Genomic DNA, 17,336 nt, shown 5'->3' with positions numbered 1-17,336 from the left:
TACTCCGCTCTCTTTGAGCCATGTTAGCAAACATCAAATAGTGTTGTTGGCTGTAGTTCTGCTGCTATTAATAATTCATTCTTGGTTTTACCTTGCAATTCGCAGCGGGCACAGAAATGGGGCTGCTAATTCACTGGCCGCACAAAATTGATCCCAGGATTTGAAAATCAGCTAAGGTGTCACTTTGCAAAACTACACCTCTACCCCGATAGAACGCTGTCCTCTGGAGCCAAAAAATCTTACCGCGTTATAGGTGAAACCGCGTTATATCGAACTTGCTTTGATCCGCCGGAGTGCACAGCCCCGCCCCCCCGGAGCACTGCTTTACCGCGTTATATCCGAATTCGTGTTATATCGGGTCACGTTATATCAGGGAGAGGTGTAGTTTTGCTGTTAGATGCAGGCCATGGAGCTACCGTTATATGTACTATTAGTTACTCAGTACAGCGGCTCAGCCCACTGCGGACACCAAAGGGTTCGTGTGTTCGTATGCAGACAAGCCTTGTAACATGTCAACTTTTATTTACCAACATAACTTCTGTCACCTCCCTTATCAGTTCCCAGGAGCAGTGCTGGTATTTAAATCCTTACTTGCTAAGGCCACGTCAGATGTAGCTGGAATATGAAATGTGCTAACAGTGACAACGAACGTAGACGTTGCTTTTCATTAGGAGCGCCAAAGGATTGTTATCTCCGTTTTCCAGCTGGGGAAACTGAGGCGCGGTATTGCTGAAGGTGATGCAGTAATTCAAAGCTGGGAAGAGAACACGTGCCCAGTCTAGCTTCCTGTCCACTGGTTCAATAAAATGTGATCCAATACAGAACTGATCCTGGCGTAAGATACAGGACAAACATAAAACTAACAGATTTGTTGCCTCATTCACCATCTGGTGTGATTAAAAGCAAAATAGTTGAAATCCATTGTTGTTCATACCAGTTCAGAGTCCATACAAAAAAATGTCTATAGCACTTTTCATCTTCCAAGCACTGTGTCACTTCAGGCCTCTCAGAAACCAAACGATCTCCAAGCTTTTCCCACAGATTTTGCGTAGTGTGTGTAAAATGCCTGGCAACTTTGAAAAATATTGCTATAACTTTATACTTGACAAGCAGCCAAAGTGCAGAGTCCTGCACTTAGGAAGGAAGAATCCCATGCACCGCTACAGGCTGGGGACCAACTGGCTAAGCAGCAGTTCTGCAGAAAAGGACCTGGGGATTACAGTGGAAGAGAAGCTGGATATGAGTCAGCAGTGTGCCCTTGTTGCCAAGAAGGTCAACGGCATATTGGGCTGTATTAGTAGGAGCATTGCCAGCAGATCGAGGGAAGTCATTATTCCCCTCTAGTCGGCACTGGTGAGGCCACAGCTGGAGTATTGTGTCCAGTTTTGGTCCCCCCACTACAGAAGGGATGTGGACAAATTGGAGAGAGTCCAGCGGAGGGCAATGAAAATGATTACGGGGCTAGGGCACATAACTTAGGAGGAGAGGCTGAAGGAACTGGGTTATTTAGTCTGCAGAAGAGAAGAGAGGGGATTTGATAGCCTTCTACTAGCTGAAGGGGGGTTCCAAAGAGGATGGAGGTAGGCTGTTCTCAGTGGTGGCAGATGACAGAACAAGAAGCAATGGTCTCAAGTTGCAGTGGGTGAGGTCTAGGTTGGATATTAGGAAACACTATTTCATTAGGAGGGTGGTGAAGCACTGGAATGGGTTACCTAGGGAGGTGGTGGAATCTCCATCTTTAGAGGTTTTTAAGGTCAGGCTTGACAAAGCCCTGGCTGGGATGATTTAGTTGGGGATTGGCCCTGCTTTGAGCAGGGGGTTAGGGTGACCAGATAGCAAATGTGAAAAATCGGGACAGTGGGGGGGGGGAGTAATAGGAGCCTATATAAGAAAAAGACCCAAAAATCGGGACTGTCCCTATAAAATTGGGACATCTGGTCACCCTACAGGGGGTTGGACTAGATGACCTCCTGAGGTCCCTTCCAATCCTAATATTCTATGATTCTAATTCAAACTAGAAATAACAAACTTTTAACAGAGCAGGTGGTTAACCACTGGAACAGACTACCACGGGAAGTGGTAGAGTCTCCATCTCTTGATGTTTTCAAATCAAGCTGGGAGGCCTTTCTGGAAGAGACGCTTTAGCCAAACACAAGTCATAGGGCTGAATACAGGATAACCAGGTGAAATTCAATAGCCTGCATTATACTGGAGGTCAGACTGTTATTTATTTATTGTGCCAGGTGCTGTACAAACACAGAACCAAAAGACCTGCCCCACGGGGCTTACCATCTAACATCAAACAAGAGACAGCAGAGAGATACAGACCAACAGGAAGCACAAGGAAATGTTGAGATTATATTGGTTAGCATGACAGACAGTGGTCTCAGTTCACCAGCAGCTTAACTGTGGTCAGATTTTTGTATCGCTATTATTGGGGATGTTAAGGAGGGAGTTGAAGGCAGATAACGAGGAAGCTGTGTGGCAGTTTACGGGAGCGCCTCCCAAGCATGCGGGCCAGCAGGGGAGAAAGCAAAGCACAAAGGGGCTTGTTTGAAAATGTAACAAGTGGGTGATAGAGGCTCCTTGGCCAATAGGAGGCAGGAGTGGACCTCTTGATAGTGGAGGAGAGAGGATCGGTCGGGTGGAGACAGGCTGTGAAGGGTATGGAGGACAAGGAGCTTATGTTTGATTGATGTGATAGAGAAGGGGTGACATGGTCAATGAGACAGGCTAAGAAAAGATCTTCACAGCAGCATTCTGAATGGATATGAGTGAGGCAAGGCTAGAGAAAAGTAACTGAGACAGCTGATAATGCGTGTCTAACAGTCCCTTCTGGCTTTCAAATCTCTCCTCAGACCTTTTACAAACATCCTGACAACTTCCCTCTATGCTGTCGATAAGAATCATTATCCCCATTTTACAGATGGGGAAACTAAGGTAGAGAGAGGGAAAGCTTTGTCTAAAGTCAAAAGTTATGATGTGGCAGAATCAGGACCTGAACCCAGAGCTTCCGACCACCCCTCCTCTGCTATCATTCATAGGTTACCTGACCTGCCTAGTAAAAAAAAAATTGGGTGCTGGATAAGTCATTAGGATACAATTCTATTTCTGGCTCTGCCACTGACTCACTGAGTGACCTTGAGCAAGTAACTTCACCGCTGGGTGCCTCAGTTTTCCCAGTTGTAAAATAGGATGATAGCATTGACCTATCTCACAGGGAAGTTGAGAGGTTTCTTTAATGGTTTCGTCTTCCACTCAACAAACAAGGGAGTTCTCACACTAGCCTGTGCCTATTCATTAATGTTTCCTTTCCTGGGCTGCTTTTGTTTATTAACTCAAAGTCTTTTGGAGACAATTTGTCTGAGTGAGATGGGAAATGAGAGCCTGATTCCGAACTCAGTCAGGCCCCACTCCCAGGGATGTATGACACGCTAGCAAATGAATGTAATGGTGAAGAACTAGGGGTCAGGTGCAGTTTGGATTTGCCAAGCTCTAAAATAACAACCTGTTGTGCAAACTAGCAGCTCCGACAGGCTCCACAGCAACATTCCTAAGATATGCCATAAAGCCCACACATGCCACGCTGAATGTAAAACCACACAACACACATGGGCCAGAACTAACCCATCCAGCCTGGCTGAACTCTGGGACACGGTTTTGCAGGGCCGCCCAGAGGGGGGGGGGCAAGTGGGGCAATTTGCCCCAGGCCCCACAGTGGCCCCCACGAGAATATAGTATTCTATAGTATTGCAACTTTTTTTTATGGAAGGGGCCCCCGAAATTGCTTTGCCCCAGGCCCTCTGAATCCTCTGGGCGGCCCTGTGGCTTTGCCTGAGACAAGTGTTCTAAAAATCACTGGTCAGTGTCTAAATGCTTTACTGCTGTGGGCATGGGGCTAAAGTGAAGCAGATGCATAAATTATTGCAGGGGCAGGACCTTAGTGGGTTTCCCCCTTGCTGTAAAGAGCCTTTTAAGCCACACTAGGGGAAGAAGAACCCCGGACAAAAGTGGTGGTGTTTTTTCCCCCCAGGGATTTTTTAAAAGACCCCCAGACAGGCCATTTAAAGGGTGCGCTGGGCAGAACTGGAAGGGCCTAGAAACTAACCCAACATTCAGCCGGGCTGCCTCCCTCCTAAAAGCCTGAGCTGTGAGCTCAGGGACCAGGCTGCTCTCCCGGATGGAGCCCTCCTGGCTGGCACTTCCCTGCAGCCCAACCCAGGGGGGCTGGAACAGTTTGTACAGTGGAGGGTGAGGGGAGGCTGAGAGCCACTGAACCGAACTGTAAACCCTGGATATAATAGAAACCGCTTCAAGACGTGGGGGGGACAGCAGCGCCCCTACTTCCAGCACCTGTGGCCTCGGCTCCAGCAGGGCTGCTGGGCGCTCACATTTCCCTAGTGCTGGCTGCCTTTGCTGCAGCCTGACGGAGCCCACGATCCAGCGGGGACAGGGACCAGACCCAGGGCCTGGCCAGTGCCGGGATTTCCCTGCTTTCCCCCGGCACAGGGGCTGCCAGCGCCCCCACTATAAGAACTGCTCCGGTCCCGCAGCTCCTTGCCCAGGATCCGACCCGCTGCAGCTCCGCGGGGCTCTGGGCACCGCGGCGTTCCCAGCGCGTCCGCGCACCTTGGCGAGCCCCGTCCCCGCCCCGCTGCCCCGGGAGGCGGTGGCTGCTGCTCCCCGGGCCCAGGGGCGGGGCCAGCGTCCGAGCCCAGCAGCGCTGCCCGCCCGCGCCAGGCACATCCCTGCACTGGCCGGGGAGCGGAGCGCGGGCTGCAGCGAAGCGGAGCGAATCCGGATTGAGCGGGAGAAGGGCTCCAGGGCGCATGAGATCCAGGGCGCTGTCCACCCGCCGGCCCCCCCGCTGAGCCGAGCCCTGCCCGTGGCTCTCCTAGTCGGAGCCCGAGCCCAGGATGGTGTGGGATGAGCGGGTGGCTGCCCTGTTCCGGAGGAACCTGCAGCCCACCCTCACCTACTGGAGCGTCTTCTTCAGCTTCGGGCTCTGCATCGCCTTCCTGGGGCCCACCCTGCTGGACCTGCGCTGCCAGACCCAGAGCTCGCTCTCCCAGATCACCTGGGTCTTCTTCTCGCAGCAGTTCTGCCTCCTGCTCGGCAGCTGCCTCGGGGGAGTCTTCAAGAGAACGTAAGGCCCCTGGCGAGCTCACCCCCCACCCGATCGGTCTCCCCCCCGGGGGCCATGCCGGCTTTGATCGAGAACCCAGCGGCCAGCGCCTTCCCGGTTCCCTTGCTCACACCTTCCCTCCCTCTCCGACCAACTTGGTGACACTGAACTTCCCACGTGGCTTGGCTTTAGCCTCCCTCCCGGCGCTGTACTGGGACTTGTGGGGACGCTCCTTTCGGTGCCCCATGGTTCAGCCGGCAGAGCAGTGCCCTAGTTAAGGTCGCAACATCACTTGTGCTCTAACAGCCCCCAATTTTTATTTAATGTTCCTCCAGCGGCTTGCAACTCTCCCCCTTCTGGCTTGGATGGGCTCCACGTCTCCAGCTCTTTCTGTCTCTTTCACATCGCGTCTGAAAACGTTTTTTAATTTCTCCTCCTTTCCTTACCTCCCCTCTCCCTCCCCCCCCCCCCCCCCCCGACTTTCTCTTTGTTTTTATCTGTTTCTCTGGTTGCAGTATGGGACTCAAAGCATCTGGGGAGACAAGTTGTGTGAAAGATCCTGCACAAACTAAAACCTTTGTAAGGGGTTAGCCTGGACCTGTAGCCCTCACTCACCTGAGTAGTTCCATTGAAGTTAGTGGAATTGCTCATGAGAGTAAAGGCTGCAGGTTTCATTCTGCGGGAGCCTGATTCTGTACTTGGGTCCATCCACCTTGTTGCATCTGTGTGGAGTGCCACTGATTTTATTGAGCTCCGTGCAGAGATGGTGCATGCAAAGGGGAGATTGCAAGTCTTACTCCACACTCCCCAATGTATTTATTTAACCTATTCGTTTAAAAACATTGTAGAAAGCTTGTTTTAATAACCCCAGTGTCAGCAATCAAGCTGTTATCTTACGCTCCGGTAGTTTGGGCAAACAAGATTCAACCTTAGACAATAACACTCTAAACATGAAGTTGCTACAGGGAGGGTTGAAGAGGATACAGTCGGTATTTCAACTTCACACAAGGCATGTGTGAGTGACAGCAGCATTCTTTACAAATCAGTCAGGCTTCCTAGTGCAGCCAGACAAGGGATATGTAGCAAATCTTGTGTTAAGATCTCTCTCAAATAGAAAATGTGCAAGGGCACTGTTAGAGGTTTCCAAACAGCCCTGTACGCTTAGATGTGATGACAGCTATTGCATATGAAAATCAGTTGATTATTTACGGTGTTACTGATCAATGTAGCTGATTTTTGTAGTCTCTATCTGTATTATTATTTACATGATTCTCTTATGGGTATAAAGTGTTTGTTTTTAAACTGTTCTCTGGACTTATGAAGGAGGCATTCTGTAGATGACTCTGATTAGTACCTGTCAAGGGTCTTGGAATTAGCATCGAGGTGAAATTGCCATCCCAGCCGGCACTCCCGGAGCTGCATTGATGGCATTTTGAGTAGAGGAGCCAAGGGCTGTATGTACTTGGAGATGAAATAGTCCTAGAGGTGATCAGCAGAAGCATCTTGACTAGGAGACCGAACTACTTGCCAGGTCAGGGGTGGTGCATATTGGAAGGAGATGGTGTGTGGGAAGCTTGCCCTGCCTGTGATATGGATAGTGGATTTCAGACTCCCAGGTCAATAACTTTTGCCAGCACTTCATCTACTGCCTGTGTGTTCGAAGGTGAGATTAGGCAAATGCAGACCTATGATTGCTCAGTCGGAAATGCCAGGTTCATATTGATATGCTTCTTCCTGGTGTCCAGCCTATGCTGCATGGACCTTTTAGGGTTTCCCTAAGAATGGATTTTTGGTGTCTTGGATTTTTAATCCTGTGCGGGGCAAAATGAGCAACCCTCTTCTGCCTGAATAAACCGGGACCCCATTTGTGGCTCTTCACAGCACAGGCAACATGCTTAAAACAGGTGCTGAAATTCCTATTGGGAAGTGGTGGGTATTTTGGGCAGTGGGGGGTGTTTCCCATGTGTCCAAGGTGCACTGAACTGCATTACAGACCTAACTTTAAAATGTGCTATGGCACCCAACTTTAAGTATATTAGACATTAGCTATTTAAATCCCACAAAGCCCTGATGCAGCTGGTATTATGGCTATTTTACAGATGGGCAAACTGAAGCACAGGGTGGTAAAGTGACTTGCCTGAAGTCACGGCTTGCTAGAATGCTGCGTGATTATAAAGGCTAGAACTCGGGAGCTCCTGGCTCCCAGTCCCATGGTCAGAGCACTAGTCCATGCCTCCTACAGTTAAGAGGGTGATAGCTTCTACTAGAGCTTCCTAAGGCCCCATTGACGTGACAGTCACAATCAAGACAGGAGACCTGGCTCTAATTTGTAGTGTAGATGGCATCTGGGCTTTGTTTCTTATATGGGCTAAATCCTAGGATGTGGTTCTGGTTCTGTCTGCTCTACAAAATGGAATGTTATAATCAAGTCAGGGGATAACGATGCTGTTAACTGCACCACTGGCTGTAACTGTAGCATAGATGGGGCTCAAGATGGCCTTTGATTCCTCTAACCAGAGAGTTTAATTAACATTTGGGCCAAACTCTGCTCTTGTGTAACCCCACTGAAATCTGGGAGTCTGCAGGCATGTAACAGAGCAGAACATGAGCTACCGTGCCTGGGTTGTTATGAAAATATCAGTCTTGTACACCCATCTTACTGACTCTGGGAGCTGCCCTTTCATCTTACTGTTGGCATCTGCTACGCTGAAACTGTAGGGTGAGAAATGCCCTATATAACTGAAAGGAACAGAATTCAGTAAAAATTGTGATTGAGCCTTATTCATAAGACTGGCATGTTACTGTCTTATGACTCAGTGTGTTTGTAGTTTTTCTATTGCACCATGGTACCGAGTTCAGAAGAATATAGCTTTTTATAAGATGACATGAACAGGGTATTCTCTTGCATGGGTGGTAACAGCTTTTAAGGATATTGCGCGCCCTGGATCACACCTTAACACTACCTTAGCTTTGTTAGAGAGATGCTAATTATATGTCAGATCCGTTAGGGCAAAGGAGCTCTATGTGCATCTTCCAGTTGGCAGGTTGGCTTCTTGTAAGCAGCCCCGTAGCTCACCGAGGCTGGAAATGGATTAAAGAATCCCATTTTATTGTGTTCTCTGGACCGGATTATCAAATGAGCTGAGCACAGTGGGTACCCGCTGAGAGCTGAATGTTTGTGAAAATCTGGCCATAAGTGGCACCCTGGGAGCTGGTCCGGTTGGAGTCTTTCTGCAAATCGGGCCCTGATTTAGGTGCTTGAATAGGAGCTGATCTCTGGAAAAGCCAGCTGACTGGTGAGTGCTGAATGCTAGGAAACCTGGCCCTGCGTTCTTTTGAGAAGCTGTCGTCTCACTCTCTGCTTACCCCACCTGCCTCAGTTCCTCTAACTTTTCCTGATGGTTGATTTTAATACTGGATCCTGCCATTATTAATACTAATGTCTTATTTTCCCCCTCCACCTTGCACTCCTCTGTGCTGCCCTTCCATGGCCATCTAGTCTCTGCTCTCCTGCCACTCCCATTGCAGTGGTATCTGGGCCCTTGCGCCCTTGTTTGCTTTTTCAGAGGCTGCATCTGTCCTGAGGGTTGGTAGCGTTTCTCCCGCTGTTGGCACAGCACCAAGCTAGCCCCACTGGTGCTAGCCAAGCTGGGGGTATGAATGTGGATCGGATACAGGTGTGTTTGGCAGTGACACTGTGTGGTGTAACCCTGCTCAGGCTTCCTCCAAAGGTATGTTCCCCTAGGTGGTCCTGTGAGGGCAGATGAGATGAGATTCTTCAACTTTCCATAATCCTAAACTCTCTCCCTTCTTGGGCCCTGATCCTGCCCCACTGAAGCCAAGGCCTGTGTCTGTCACTAGGGAAGGCAACAGTGGGAAACACCAGGAATGGTCCTATAGCCACTTCCTCCTCCACCCTTCCCATCTTTCTAAGGTTTTTGTTTAGGCGTCTCCTTCATTTGGCACCATGTGTGGCTCCAGTGTTGGGAGGGACTGAAGGGTGCTGAGTGTGGCACATTTATATAGTGCCTTTCGTTCCTAAGCCCCCTAGGACAGCTCTATGAGCATTGGGCCTGACTTTGCAGGGAGCCTGAGCATCTGCAGCTCATAGGAATTGCCAGACGGACTCAGACCCCTGGTCCATCCAGCCCAGTATCCCATCTCTGACAGTGGCCAGCACCAGCTACTTCAAAGTCAGTGCAAGAAACCCTGCAGTTGGCAGATGCAGGATAATCTGTCTCCCCATGAAGATCTCATCCTACCCCATCATTAAGAGACTGGCTGAAACCCTGAAGCACGAGGTTCCATATCCCTTCCCCTAGCTCCCCTCGGCTTCAACAAGATGTGGATGTTTCTGAAAATCAGGTTCTCTGTTTGTACAGGAATTCCTTGCCCCCAGTGCAATGCAGCCTCGGGGAGGTGGGGGTGGGGGTGGAAGTGGCGGGGGGGGGGAGGGAGAGAGATAGCAGATGTTTATGCAAGGCAACACTCCACAACAGGTTAGCACCGGTTACCACTGTATCCCATTGCAGCCAGATGTAGGGGAGACAGAGTGTTAACTGCCTGATGAGGTGTGCAATGATTTTTCATCCTCAAGACCTGGGTTTATGTCTTGCCTCTTACAAAGATACAGGGAAAGAGCTGCGATTTTCAAAGGAACCTAACAGGTTAGATACCCAACTCACGCTGCCTTTCGGTGGGAGTCCAAATCCCACCTCTGGTGTTGAGCTGTGCACTCTTCAAACATAACTGAAAACAAATGACTTCATTTTGGATTCAGTGGCTGGCAGCGAACAATTCCTTCATACTCACTAATGCCAGAGTTGGCGGGGGAAGGGGTCGGCGGGGCAGAATGCAAAGTGGGTTCTCTTGGTGCTTGCTACGGGGGCTGTATAAAGAAGTGATGGTATAATTAGTGGTACATTGCTGGAGGCAGACATTTTTGCTATTTTTAAAAAAATCTTTTTACTGCTTTTTAAGGACATGAAATAATTAGCGATTAATGTTTAACTCCGGTAATGAATGCACTCTCTAACCAAGCCGGGGCAGCTCTGCAGTTGTTTTGCTAACACTGCAGAACATAAAAGGCACTTCTGGGATCTCTTGGTGCACGTTTCTACCATCTCATATTCACTGGCTGCTCATCCCTACAGTTCTCTTCCCTAGTAGGCTCTTGCGATTCCCCTCGGGTGCTGCCTTGTACCTCTGTGGCTCCTTTCTCTTATTTGCCTGTTGTTTTATTCCATGGCCTTATGTCTTTGGGGTTTGTTTTTTCTTTGTCATGTGAATTTGCTCAGGGTTTTAAAAGGGATTAAACTGCATGAGAGGCTGGGTTAGTGCCCTGCAAAATGTTGGACCCTCAAAAACAATTAAATTATTTTTTTAATTTGAATACATGGAATTGGGCTCCAAGATAAAATGGGTCTGTGAGTCCAGAATTCCAAGTTTATGCCATCCAGCAGAGTAAGGAAGTAACTTTGCACTTAGGTCCGTTAATTTGCCCTAGGATGTCAAAGTGGATTATACGCTATTCGGCCTCATGCACTCTGTGAGGCAGGAATTACCCTCCTTTTGCAGATGGGGGAACGGAGGTGCAGAGAGGAGAAGGGGTCTGTCCAAGGCCAGCCAGCCAGCAAATAGCCGTCAGGACTACATAGCAGATGTCCTGGCTCTTGGCCGGCTGCTCTAGGCAACCTGCTTTGGAGAATGGATTTTGGTTTCCCACAGCCCTTTTCATCCCCTTATCTTAAAGCCCTTGGCAAGGCAGGGAGATAGCTACAGACTCAGCATGCAAATGAGCTTGGCAATCAGCTACTGCCCAGCCGGGGCTCTTGCCTGTTGAGCGACAGGGGGCAGCACGTTGGCTGGGACACTCGAGTTATTCCCCTATGATCCAAAACACTTGCCTCGCTGACCCCCAGAAACGGGCCACCGGTCCCTCTTATCTGAGTCTCCTCTCTGCAGCTGCGGCGTCGCGAATGGCACAGGCGTCCCTCTGTGCTGCGTGGCAGTGTCAGCTCTGGGTGGGGGGAGCTGTGACTTGAGACCCAGAGATGCTGCCCCCAAGCCAAGCTGCTCCCCAGGGAGATGTGGCTGTGGATTTCCTCTGTGCTGCGAGTTGCTTGGGAGCGAGGGGAATGGACGCTGCATGCAGACGGTATCCTTTGCATGCCTGTGTGGGGCTTGGCTATTACTGCTGATCCCTCTCTCTGTCTCCAGCCAGAACTGGAATGTGTTGCATCACCCAATAACGCCCCCCTCTGGTCGGTTAAGGAGTGATGCTTTCATGTGCCAAAGGGACCAGCCCTGCTCCATCAGAAAGCTGTGGGTGCCTAAAGGGGGAGAGAGGTGCTAATGGGGATGCGGTCTCTAGGGGGACTTGTCTGTGCTAGCTGTTCTCTGCTGAGGTTTTACAGCGTCTCACGTTTTGCTAGTCTTGGTCTTTTCAGTGCTTTGCTGTCTGGTCTCTGTTTCCTTCCTTCCTTCCTGCCTTCAGACTTGGCAGCTTCGCAGCGGTGCGATGCCAACCTGGGCTCGGTTTTCTAACTCAGCGAACTGGCCGGCTCTCACTCACAGTGAGAGCAGCTTGCTCCCTGCTCAGCTCAAAGCAGTCCGGACAGAAGGCAGGGAGAGGGCTTATTACCCGCAGGATCTGCACTTGCCCGTCTTATGCTAAGGTCCTTTAAGCTTTTCTGAACCACTCACCTGTGGGAGTGGCTAGGGAAGCAGGAGCTCGGAACCCTTTCAGCTGGTTACAGGGGAAAGACTGAATAGGTCCTGCTGTTGTCATGTAGAGGTGATCCTCACTGGGGATGTAACCAGACTGAACGGAGGAAGGGATCCACTGGGGAAGATGGAACTTCTGGCACCTGGGTGGGTTGTAGCTGGAGCTTTGGGGAAGGTATTGTAGGAGTAGCAAATATTTGTTATGGTAGCACCCAGAGGCCCCGGTCAGGACTGTGACCCCAATGTGCTAGGGACTATACAAGCAGAGAAAAGAGACAGTTCAGCCTTTTACAGTCTAAGCAGAGGTTAGGTCAGATAGATTATGATGTTAAAATGATCAGTAATGGAAATAGTTGATACTGAACCTGGTATCAGTAGGTTTCAGAATTAACACTCATTGAGAGGAGCACAGCAGCTCATGACTCCTGGAGCTCTCGTTTCAGGCTGTCTGCAGACTCAGACTGACACCGCTGCACCATTTACACTCAGGTCACGTTTGGAAGGCTCTCTTTGCATGATCCAGTCTAGAAACTTTTAATTTCAAAAGAAACCTGAGAGTCTGCAGCAAATAATGGATCTGCAGCGTGTCAGATACACACGGGGCTGGGTATAGCGTGACTCCCTCTCACGGTCACAATGTGCTGCCCCTCTCCAATATAATGCTTGTGGTGTAGAGGGTCCCTAGCACACCATTCAGCAGAGCAAAACCCTCCTGAACGGAGGGCACGTCCCACCTGGCTTGCAGCCTCTCCTCTAGCCATCCTACAACCATTAGGTATCTGGGTAAATTCCACCTGATTAAAGAGGTTTCAGCCCTTGATGTGGCGATCAAGGTTATCGCCTCCCCTCCATGCAAACATTGGGTGAGATCATGGGATGTGGGCACGAGGACCTTAACGTGGTGCCTGGGGCTGGGTGTGCAGGGCGAAGCTTGGAAGAAAGCCTCAGACGGCCGTCCTGCTTGCTTTGTGGTGCTGCAGCCAGGAAAGGAAGGAGTGAACTCCCAGAAGGCAGGTTCTTGCGGAGATCCAAAGTTAGGGCAGGAGACAAGCCAAATGGGGAGACGACTAGAGCAATAAATGCGCTGTTGAAATCAGACATTATGGTGCCCGTACCCTAGTCAGGTTATATGTGTCCCTCCAGAGAATACAATACCTTGTCATGGTTTAGATACAAACTGAATGGATTTCGCTTTTCCTAACGTGACATCAGTGCGATTGGTGGCCCTGGGGGCTGGAGTCTACCCACAGCGCAGGTGCAGCATGGTCAATGCCATATTTTCACTGCCAATATGCCCCCTTTTGGCCTCTACCGGGGAGCAAGGAGTTAAGTGTCCATGATGCATTCAGTCCACAGTGCCTCTGAGACAAGCAAGAGGTGGGGGTGGCTGGAGGGGTAGGGTAGTAATGGGACCATGTCACCTATTGGGAATAGATGGAGGCTGTCACTTACCCGCTGCTCATCGGTTACCAGCTGACAGTGCCTTGGTGACAGCCTGCTGCTGTTATTGACCTGGCTGGGAGCTAAACTTGTGCTTATCGCCAGGCCCTGCTTCCCAGTCTCTTGAACTAGTCCGTCCTGCTCACCCCACCCCAGCAGCTGAGCCCGTAACTAAGGGACATATTTCTGTGGCCTGTGTTGGACAGGAGGTCAGACTAGGTGATTGTAATGGTCCCGTCTGGGCTTAACATGCGTGGAAACCATGCTAAGGGCCGAAACCTGCCTCCCTGCAGCGTACCCGGATCCTACGTCCGTTGTCTGATCAAGGAATATCCCTCGTAATCCTTTCCCAACCACGTGCTGAATGATAACGTAGCCAGCGTAGTGAATGGTGCATGCACCATGGGCTAATCCGCAGTGCTCCAGTGGCCCTGAATGCTCGGGGGATGGGGCAGGCCTGTTAATAGACTAAGAATGCTACTGCCTGGGGGTAGCTGTGGGTGTGTCCTGGTGCGCCGGTCGATGTCCTTGCTGGACAGTGCTCTCCCCGAGGTAACTCTGTCCCTTTGTTTCCTCTCTCCTGGCTCAGGTTGTCTCAGTCCCTGGTCGCCCTCTTTGCGTCGTCCCTCGCCATCTCGGTCGTCTTCGCCATCATCCCTCTCTGCCACAATGTGGTGGTGCTGGCTGTGGTCATGGCCGTGGCGGGACTGGCCATGGGATGCATCGACACCATTTCCAACATGCAGCTGGTGAAGATCTACCAGAAGGACTCGGCCATCTTCCTGCAGGTGAGGCAGATGCGTTGGCTTCCCCCGGGGCAGTTCTGTCGGGACGCGGCAGCTCCTGCTGTATTTCTGTCGTCGGGTCTCGTTCTTTCAGGACGAGGCTCCAGCAGCTTCCCTGCAGGGGAGAGCAGAAAAATTAACCTCTTGGCCTTTGTCCTCTCTTCCAGGCCCTTCACTTCTTTGTGGGGTTCGGGGCCCTGCTGAGCCCGCTGATAGCTGACCCTTTCCTCTCGGACACCAACTGCATCCTGTCTAACTCCACGCTCAACGCCACCAGCAACCTCCCTCACATCCGCAAGTCGTTGGTCCCCCACCATCCCGGCAACCTGTCGCACTACGAGCTGCCGATGAAAGGGATGGTGGTGACACGCGTGTCTTACGCTTTCTGGATCATGGCCCTGATCAACGTGAGTATCGCGGCTTGGTGTACCAACGGGAGTCCTCTGTGTCCCGTGCCTTAGCTCTTCCTCTGCGTGGTGCTGCGGCTTGTTGTTCCCGCTCCTCCCCGGGCACCGCGGTTTGCCTGCCTCCAGCAGCAGAAGGAAGCACCAGGGCCATAGAGTCTCCTCCAGCAGCCAGGCTATAGTCAAGGCTGTGGATTAGCTCCGTGGCCTGGGAATAAGTAGGCAGGAGAAGGATTTGCTCCCTCTTTTCTCATAGGGAGCTCCCCCAGGCCTAGCTGAGATACTGGGGCCCAAGACTGGGCCATAGGGACTCAGTTCCTTCATGATTTGACCTTACAATTGAGGGCCAGCACTAAACTGTGGCAGTTAATGCTTAATGGGATGGTGGCTTTAAGGCCCTGTCCCCGTCCCATTGCGTCCTGACCTGGAATCCAACAGGCAGTGAGATGCCGGGAGCCCCTCCAGGCCTCCACCAGGAACTGGATCCCCTGAGTGGTCATTGCCCCTGCACTGGAGTTCAGCCCAGTTCCCGGCTCTCCCCTCTCATCCCGCAGCCAGACAGGGCCCCCGGGTTGGGGGTGGAGGTCGCTGCAAAGGTCGCGCTGGCAGCTCAGCCAGCCGGCACGGGTGACTGCGGTTGGTGAATATTCAGACAGGGAAGTAGGATTGCTGCCAGCAGCCCCCTCCGAGCTTTCCAATTTGCGCCGGACATTGGAACCTTGGTGTGAAGGCCCCTCCGCTACACACACACACACACCCCCCGCCATCCCTGCTCACTCCATGCAGGGCAATGTTTTAATAGGGTGTGGTGTGGTGTTTCCCAGCAGCTATCTGGGAAACCTGCATGGCTTGGGATCTTGGGCCCTTCCATGCCCTCAAGGCTCTTCTGGTGTAAATCTCCCACACACCCAGTCTGGGCCTTTTCCTTGGGAGCTGGGCAGCAAGGAACATGCTGTCAGCCCAGCCCAGCTCCTCTCGCTCGCTCGTCAGCCGTCTGGTCCTCGTGTGCCAGGCTTTCCCCTGTAGCACATTCCTGGGGCAGCCCGGAGCAGCTGTTGATCAGCAGGCTATGATGCAGCCAGACTTCACTGATGTGCTGCCATGAGGGGGGAGCTGCGCATTCACCCTGAAGGGGAGCGTGATGCAGAATGTGACACTGTAAATCCTGTTATTCCCACCTGATGCCAAGACCCCACCAGAGCTTAGCAGAGCCAGTGCTTGAGTGGGAGACCTGGAAGGAGCAGGGAGGGTGCAGTGGGAAGCTGTGTTAATGGTTCAATAGGTGGCATTTTTCCATCTCGCACTGTTTGCAAGAGTAGAGGTGTTAGCCCCAGTGTCCTGGCCAGCTACCAACCTAGGTAACTGCATCCTGCCTCCCCGCACCCCCTCTTTTGGATTCAATAGTTTTCACTTCCTGTCCTGAGGACTGGGATTGGTTAGACTCACATCTGGACTGGTGCCAGGAGACCATTCCTAGAGACCAGTGAAAGGATTAATGGGCCTGGTGTCTTGCAAATGTCCACAGGGAGACAAGTGTTGTAAGTTGCAAGGAAGCTGAGAGCCCAGCTCTCCATCAGTGGATGTCGCTTTATTCTGGCCTTGACTAGTCGTGCGATCTCTGACCTGGGCTCACCCTTTTGGACTGCCTGAGTGCTTTCCCCACTACTTCAATTCAAATGGATATTAAGGGGTCGTCGTCTTGAGAGTCCATACAGCCAGCATCCACTGCGCTAGACTCTCTTGGAGCTGAGGATCTCAGCTTTCCAATGGCATAAAGCGGTTTGTCAGAGATCAGCTGCTGAAAACGGCACCTGAACTGAACTGAGAGAAGACAAGATGGTGTCTAGAATGACACGGCTTTGCCTTGTTACCAATCGAGGCTGGAAACAATCTGACATTATGATTGTTTTATAGTAGCACCTCCAGGCTCCAGCCGAGATCAAGCTGTGTAAGGCGCATTGTGAGAGACAGTCTCTGCCCTGAGTAGCTTGCAGTCTAAGCAGACAAGCACAGGTAGGAGACTGGCAGTAGTGGTATGCCTGTGTGACCGGTGGAGAACCGAGGCACAGAGGGTTAAAGTGATTTGGCTGAGGTCCCACAGGGAGTCTGTGGCAGAGGCAGGACCCAGATCTCCTGAGTCACAATGCCTTGACTCCCCAGCTCTCTTTCCTGTCGGTATTTCAGTATAATGGGTCCTTGTAATGTTTCCAAGTACAGATCAGAGAGGGAATGTTAATCTTCACATGCAGCAGCGAGTCCCAGATGTGTGTGTGTCTGTCTGTCTGCCTCCAGAGATGGATTCTGGCCATTCTCGGGCAGCGAGCAGCACGTGAGTTACAGCTGGAAAACACTTGCAATAAAAGCAGTCAGTTGATTGATGCCATATACACAGCAGCTTTTGCTGGTGAAACAAAGGGATGACTTGCACTCTTCTCACCAGGCAACCAGATGCACTCTCTCCTTCTGTACAGCTGGTATCAAGTCCAATGGCCTGCCTGGGTAAGGGGCTCATGTTTTCCTCCACCCACTCTGTTCTGCTACCCCTGATGTGCCCTCTTCTCGTAGACAACCAAAGCTGACGTCCTCATCCTCCCGCTAGGGCTGAGTGCCCTCCCTTGAGGCGCTAGCACCAAGATAGTAAATGGTGCTGATCAATCAGATGAGCACTTCCTGTCTGCCTGCTCTGCAACCCAAGTATGTGGTGTTATTCCTGTAACCCATCTGAGCTCAGCTCTCCAAGGCAGGATCCGAACCCAGGGCTCAGTAGCGAGCAGTGCAGGCAATCCATAGGGGTGGGTGGAGTGCCCCAAAAGAGGAGACCTTGTGGTTAAGGCACTTGACTGGGACTCGGGTGGT

The 17,336-nt window shown here is 51.3% G+C and overlaps 1 protein-coding gene across 1 annotated transcript in view; it reads left to right on the top strand.

The window, feature by feature from the left end:
* Positions 1–4,873: 4,873 nt before the first annotated feature.
* The window catches only part of LOC112118401 (major facilitator superfamily domain-containing protein 4A), a 33,551-nt gene continuing 21,088 nt past the window's right edge, over positions 4,874–17,336 (top strand). The window contains exons 1-3 of the mRNA XM_024216684.2: positions 4,874–5,146; positions 13,881–14,079; positions 14,244–14,483. Of these exons, the coding sequence (XP_024072452.2) occupies positions 4,917–5,146; positions 13,881–14,079; positions 14,244–14,483 (669 nt within the window). The 5' untranslated portion in view covers positions 4,874–4,916. The remainder of the gene's footprint in view (positions 5,147–13,880; positions 14,080–14,243; positions 14,484–17,336) is intronic.

This window comes from Terrapene carolina, unplaced genomic scaffold (assembly GCF_002925995.2).
Source record: "Terrapene carolina triunguis isolate 2854851 unplaced genomic scaffold, T_m_triunguis-2.0 Scaffold199, whole genome shotgun sequence".
NCBI classification, from domain to species: domain Eukaryota; kingdom Metazoa; phylum Chordata; order Testudines; family Emydidae; genus Terrapene; species Terrapene triunguis.
This window is presented reverse-complemented; position numbering and strand designations above follow the sequence as displayed.